At 43.4% G+C, this 7323-nt stretch overlaps 1 protein-coding gene across 1 annotated transcript; it reads right to left on the reverse strand.

The window, feature by feature from the left end:
• Nucleotides 1-434: 434 nt before the first annotated feature.
• On the reverse strand, nt 435-3026 carry LOC306922725 (shaker-related potassium channel tsha2-like). The gene is made up of 2 exons (XM_079500531.1): nt 1372-3026; nt 435-836 (listed from the first exon to the last, which is right to left on the reverse strand). Exon 1 carries the CDS (start codon nt 2813-2815, stop codon nt 1382-1384), a length of 1434 nt encoding a protein of 477 aa, XP_079356657.1. The 5' UTR covers nt 2816-3026; the 3' UTR covers nt 435-836; nt 1372-1381.
• Between the last annotated feature and the right edge of the window lie 4297 nt (nt 3027-7323).

Consider the following 7323-nt stretch of genomic DNA (forward strand, 5'->3'; position numbering starts at 1 on the left):
TTCGTTTTTTTTCCACCACAGTTTGAGGGCTGACACTGACTTGAACCGTTTCTCGCGTCAAATTCTATATCAACCCATATTATATAAAAGCCTATAGCCGCCTGATATATATAATATATAGCCTCATCATCAGACAATCCATAGTTAATGGCATTTGTGGCAAGACCATATTCTATAGGCTGTAGTGCAGTTCTCTCATTTCGCTATAGGCTATACACCAAAAGTTTGTAAAACATACAGGCTATTAACATAAACATAAACAAAGTAGGCTATGGAACAAAGTAACGGCATTTCGGTCTATTTTAGACAAATTGGTTGTATGTATAGATTCTTGTTGTCGGTCTAATCTGACTGATATATATATATAAAGAGGGGAAATAAGTTCAATTAATAGGCTATTTTCTGAAAATAATTTATTCATAAAAAAGAATATGGACTAAAAGTTCACATACATCTTCATATTAGAAAAATATATATCTTTCCTTACATTTGTGACTTACAATTGGTTTGTATCATGCAGACGTCATAACAGAAAAGGTCTTCTGGGGCAAACTAGTGCTATACAACACAATTACAATTTTACAACACAATCTAAAACCACTTGTCCTCGTGATACGATCAATGGAAAAAATAACAAAGTCATACAAAAAGCACCATATGTACACAAGGCCAGGCCACTTATAGAAAGAAAGCATGGTCATCTATTGGGCCGAAAAAGAATGTTTGTTTTGATGGCACTGTCCATACAATGTCCACTTCCATGTCTTAAAGCAGTTGCTCCGAAAGGTCTGCATGTCTGTGGGGCTACCTGACGTTATTTTACCCTGTTGTGCCTCCTGCAAATAGGAAGAAAACAACACTCACTATTGTACAAAAACATCTCATCATCAAGTGCAATTAACGCAGACAGCAGGCATCATCTAATTACGCAGATTACGCACGAGCAGCAGCAACACTCCATCAGCGCCAATGGGCATTCAGCAAAAAAAGCACGGAGTCGACTCACCGCTATATATGCTTACACGAATTGTCATGAAAGTAGTACGAAAATAACATTATAATGTGTTAATCTTCCACACTGTTGTTAACCTTCGAGCAAATAGACATGGGGTCTGCATCATTCTGAATCAACCACACCGTGGCGCTGGAAGCTCACATATCCTGGCGTGCACAAACCATTGGTTCAACAACAAGAAATGCCGAGAGAAGTTTGTTACCATATAGGTAATGATTTAAAAAAAGAACAATAAGAAGAAAAACGTGCATTAGGTCTGTAATCTTCGCAGCATACAGTACAATAGTAGACTACAAATCTAGGTTATACAATGCAGAGACCTTCAGCAGCTTCCATGTTCACCAGAACACACTCACCAATGTTATTCTATACATCTGTCAGTTGTCCTGTGTACTCGACGACCTCACATGGGCCGAAGTTAACGTATTTCAAACTGTTACATTCGTCGTCATCGTCGAGTGACAGTTTAGCGACAGTCGAGTCAGAGTGACTGCCGTTAGAGTTTGAGTTGAATTCCCCAAACTGGCTCTGCTGCTGCCCACATGTCACGTGTATGTACTCATGGCTTGCTTCCTGCTCATTCCCTCTGTGGTAGAAATAATTGAAGTTTGATACAATTACGGGGACAGGCAATGCTATGGTCAGTACGCCGGCGATGGCGCACAGAGATCCAACGAATTTCCCCCCAATAGAGGAGGGACACATGTCCCCGTATCCCACTGTGGTCATAGTCACCACGGCCCACCAGAACGCATCAGGTATACTGGAGAACTCAGACTCAGGGTCCTCGGCCTCTGCGAAATAGACGGAGCTAGAGAATAAAACAACTCCTATTAGCAAGAAGAAGATGAGCAGTCCCAGTTCTCTCATGCTGGCGTTGAGCGTCTGGCCGAGGATTTGAAGACCCTTGGAGTGTCTGGAGAGTTTGAAGATGCGGAAGACTCGAACGAGACGGATCACCCTCAGGATGGCCAGAGATGCAGCCTGCTGGCTGCTGCCATGGTCATCGGCCAGATCTAGGCCCAGTGTGATGAAATAAGGTGCAATTGCTACAATATCTATCGAGTTCATCATGTTTTTAAAGAATGCTGGTTTGCTGGGACACGAGAGAAACCGCATTAAAAACTCAAAAGAGAACCACACTATGCAAAGTGTCTCAACCATAAAAAATGGATCTGTGAATAGGCTCGGTTTTTTCCCAGGACTCGTGCTGTTTACGGGGCTGTCGTTCCACGAGGCAACTTCTCTGAACTCGGGCAATGTTTCCAAGCAGAAGGTGATAATGGATATCATAATAACCATAACAGATACTATGGCAATCATCCTCGCGGGTATTGAACTCTCGGGGTATTCAAACAACAGCCATATCTGGCGCTGAAACTCCATCTCGGGCATTGGACGTTCTTCCTCTCTCATCATGCCCTCGTCGTCTTTGAAGATCTCTATAGCCTCCTCGTCGAGCTGATAAAACTTGATTTCTTCTATGAATATGTCAACGGGCACGTTGACAGGTCTCCGGAGCCTCCCCCCTGACTGGTAATAATAAAGGACGGCATCAAAGCTGGGCCTGTTCCTGTCGAAAAAGTATTCATTTCTCAAAGGATCAAAAAAGCGCATCCTTTTACGCGGATCACCCAAAAGTGTGGACGGGAAGCGAGAGAGCGTCTTTAATTGAGTTTCAAAACGCAGCCCTGATATATTAATGACGACCCTCTCGGTGCATTCTTGGTCTGCTAGTTCCAAATCGGCGGCATCGACGACTACCGGCTCGTCGTGGTTCTCTGGGGACACCACGGTCATTTTTGACCCACGGAGGGTAATCCCTCACTCACCTCCTCGTCCCCTTCCCTTGGTCTTTGGCTGTATGTCGCCCCCCACTCTTTCTGGAACAGGCCAACGCTATATATTAGAAAGCAAAATCCTTGCTTGATCCTTGAAAGCCCCAACGGGTTGCCACCTTTGTTGTTGACTGTCCAGAACGGTTGCTCTATATAGTTTTATAACTCTCTTCTTGTTGGGTTAGTCCTTTAGAACGATCAACTTTGAAATGCATGGATCACACACTTGCATAAGCTTACCCAGTGGCTCGAGGTGGCTATCATATTCACACCATTTTAAACTCCAAAGCCCTCCCCAACTTGGCTGACGTGGTGACACTTGCTGCTGCTGTCTGTCCCTCTGTGGCTCAGTGCAGTGACTCTTATTTGTGGCGTGCAGTTTAAGTAGGCCTATACGCATTGCCATGGAGTGGAAATGAACTTATGTTGCCCTGAATGGCATAGCTTTTAAAATAATATTATTCACATGCAGTGAACCCCTGCAGTCTTACTCTTGTTAACACCAAAGCTAGGCTACTAATGGTTTCCAGTCCTGGGAAAACCCCAGGCCTTACATGAATGAAAACCCTACAAATGATCCACCCTACAAATGAGTATATGGCTATCTTGGGGCTGTCTTGTGGTGATTTTTTTCTTCTTTTGCTACATTTCTTAATATGTTTTGAAGCATGTAGCCACATAACCAGGGGCCCTCCTGAACCATGCCAATGGAAACTGCTGGCTTGACTGACACTTGAGTAGGCATGGAGGAGAGTGTCTTGAGGGAGCCACTGCCAAAATAACACTGCCCGTTCACAGCGTTTAAAGGGTTCGATTTTACAACTTGGAACATGGAGGGCCCCAAAGACATGTAACCTAGGCCTGGGGGTCACCGAGACACTGAGGCGTAAAAAACAGCTACACTTACAGCCAATTATATGTTAATCCTAGTTGGATTCTGTTCAGTTCTCACAGACCAGGCAAGGTAGGCCTATACTCCTTCTATAATCCCCTAGTTCAAGGTCTGATTTATTTCATATCACAGTGGCAACAACCAAGTTTCTGCTTTCCACACGTTTTTCCACACTTTTATTTTAAATCATTCATACAATTAACACCTTTTTATACACATGGTGACACAGGCAAAAATATAAAAACATATAACTACATATTCACACAAATCTGCACATATAAACAATAAACCATACAGTTGAACTAAAGCAAACTAACTAACTAAAAATATACTATATACTATTGTATATAAATATAAATGACAAAGCAGCATATCTCAAGGTTTTCTATATCTTCACTTTATTTGAGATTGATCAACCACCTGGTCCACAGAAGACCACAACCTTCTGATCTCGCCGCGACTCAACAAGGGCAGGATGTCAGAGTCAAATGTCAGTGTCAATCAGGACATGGTGCTGCCCGCAGCGGGCGGCCTGCTGCATGCTGATGTATCAGTAGTGACCAAACGAATGTCTGGGTCAAGCTAGGGTGTCAGGCCTTGACCGTATCCAAGGAAACAAACAATAACAAACAGAGAGAGGAATGTCCACATCACGTTGACAGATGGGCCAGAATGAAAAAAAGGCTCTTAGAATTCAAGATTCACGACGCAGGCAGAATGTAGAATTTCTCCCCTTACATTTTTCAGTTGTCATGCATGATTTCTCGTTGGTCAGCAGTGTTTGTCAATCAAGATCCTCTTGTATGTCCATGGCCGTCGTAGTCAACCTAACATTTGGATCATACTTTTGGACTTATATTGTAGTATAGGGCCTTATTATCAATCATAATTCAGTAATATTGATTATAGTGATAGTGTGTGAAACATGCACTGTACTGCGGTGTGATATATAATTACTATATACAAAAAGAAGCACATGTAGTGAAATGCGTTCTTATTGTGCATCCTCCCCCGAGGCTGTCTTGGTCTAAATATAGACGCGCCGAGGTTCCGTCCTTACCCGTTAGAGACATGAGGTCACCACGGTGGTAACGTGTTTCAGTGGACTCCCCTCTGGCTTTCACCTCCTTCCAAACTCCCAGGCCAAGTATTTACAAAGCGTGTGTATTTCTGTGAGTGTGTATCCGCCCGGCGTCACTATTAGTGTGTCTGGTGAATGAACACATGTTCATAGCGTGTGCGTGTATGTGTGTGTGTGTGTGTGTGCGTGCGTGTGTGTATGTTATATATAATTGAAAGAGGATTTTTAGAAGGCCAGTCCAGCCAGTCAACAGCTCTTTTGGACCCCATCCCTGTGGTGCCAACTACGCTGCTGTAAATGAAATGGGGGGGATTTGACCTGCAGTGTTGACAGCGTTAGTGTGGAATGAGCCTATAAATGTATACAGTATACTGCATGTACAGTATGGCAAACTGCTCTTCCATCAACACAGTGGACTGTAGTCTAAAACATACATGGGCAACTGGCGGCCCGCGGGCCACATGCGGCCCCCACCTTCACTTAATGCAGCCCTCAGATTAATTTCAGAATACTGATATGTTATTGATTTCCGCCGTTACAATTCCAAACATGCAAACATGACCCGCTTTAATTACTTACAGTCTAAAATAGCAGCTTGCCGAGTAGTATTACAAATAATGTTATTGTCCAAAATATTTGTATTTAGTTAAAATGACTTTTCAGGATTTCAATTCAAATATAGCAAATATAGCAAAAATCTACAAGTTCAAAACGCTTCGCACTGCGACGCGTTTTGAACTTGTAGATCGGCTATTTTTGCTACGACATGCATGCAATGTGGCCCCTCTGGAGTGAGTATGGAAATATAATGGCCCTCTCCATCGTCAAAGTTGCCACCCCTGGTCTAAAACATTTACATACCATCACCAGCACAAGTGGCATTTTTGACAAGAACAAATCTCAACACAGAGATGGCAACATTTGCATTGCCCTGTCTAATTTGGCATGTACAGTAGGCCTATACTGCAACATCTGGAGTAGTGTACACCGAGCGACAGCATAAATGGAAAATGGTGCATTTACAGTAACTACTAGCCCCTTCATCAAAAGTATTATGTGCATTACTACTTTTTTTAAATGTTTTTTTGTGTGGCTTTCGCCTTTATTTTATATTTTTTTATGGAGGGACAGACAGTAGGCTGACAGGAAATGGGGAGAGAGATGGGGGGATGACATGCAGTAAAGGCCGTCGGGATCGGGAATCGAGCCTGCGGCACACTGCCAGACTGGATTACCAGCCAAGGTGCCTGGACCACTGAGCCATGGCCCAGGCCATGTGCATTACTTTCTGAATGTAATGTACACTGTAAAGTGTAAAGCGCTTAAATTACACACTTTCACAGTTTCATGCACGCACGCACGCACACACACACACACACACACACACACACACACACACACACACACACACACACACACACACACACACACACACACACACACGGGTGCATGGGTCCATTTGTACACTCTCTGAGTAACATTGTGTACCGGATTTTGCACAAAAAGCAGCAGCTACTGGTATGCACATTAGCTGTGATTACTGTGCACAGTAGCCTAGAGTGAGTAACACAGTCATTACAAGCTTGGAAATATGAAGGTGAACCATACAAGGATTGGGACATAAATTTCAGTCAGCACTCATCGTACTCTACATATGTGAAATGTGAGAACTGGGAAGCCAGAGCTAATCCAGACTAATTAAGAGTGTGAAGATCGTTGTGCTAATCAAGCCTATGAAGTGTTTATTCTGTTTCCATTAGACTGTGTACATGTGAGCAGTGGACAGGCATCTTCACCCAGGAGTGTCTCTACATGTGAGCAGTGGACAGGCATCTTCACCCAGGAGTGTCTTCACCCAGGGCTTCCACCCATAGTAAGAAGATACTATACCATACCCCAAGCACCATGCCCGTTCTTAGAGCTTGATAGACACCAATTTTAGACTGCTGTCATCTGAAGTTGATGTTCGTGTTTTTTGCTGATAGGTAAAGCAGGCATGTGAGAGATGAAACTGGATGCCCCAGATCCGGAGGTTCAGGCCTCCTTGGAATTACCTCTGCATGTCCAATCCCACGCCCCCTTCCCGATTATCATTTCAGTCCTTGATCGAGCCTTTCCCTTTTTTAGTCGACAGCGTCATCCAAAATTCACACTGCGGCAACCGCTGGGGGATCGGTGTCAAAGGAGAGCCACACATGGGTTGTTAATCAAGCATGACATCAAAGGTCTTTGACCCTTACTTTTTATTTGGTAGTAATTCTGATTCTAATGGCTGTGCGAAGTGTAGTGACACTAATACAGATAGAGGAGGTGTTTGGCTGCAGAAGAGAGGAGCTAATCTGTGAGGAACAAATTGTGAGTATCAATTCACCTGTGTACACAGTCTTCATATCATGCTGAACCTTAGTCAGATTACAACATTTCTGCCAGATGTATGACATGAAGTGTATACCATGTGTACTGTTGCCAAAATGAAGCAATTTTCATAATCATTACG

The sequence above is a fragment of the Electrona antarctica genome, assembly GCF_951216825.1.
Source record: "Electrona antarctica genome assembly, chromosome: 5".
In the NCBI taxonomy this organism is placed as follows: Eukaryota; Metazoa; Chordata; class Actinopteri; order Myctophiformes; family Myctophidae; genus Electrona; species Electrona antarctica.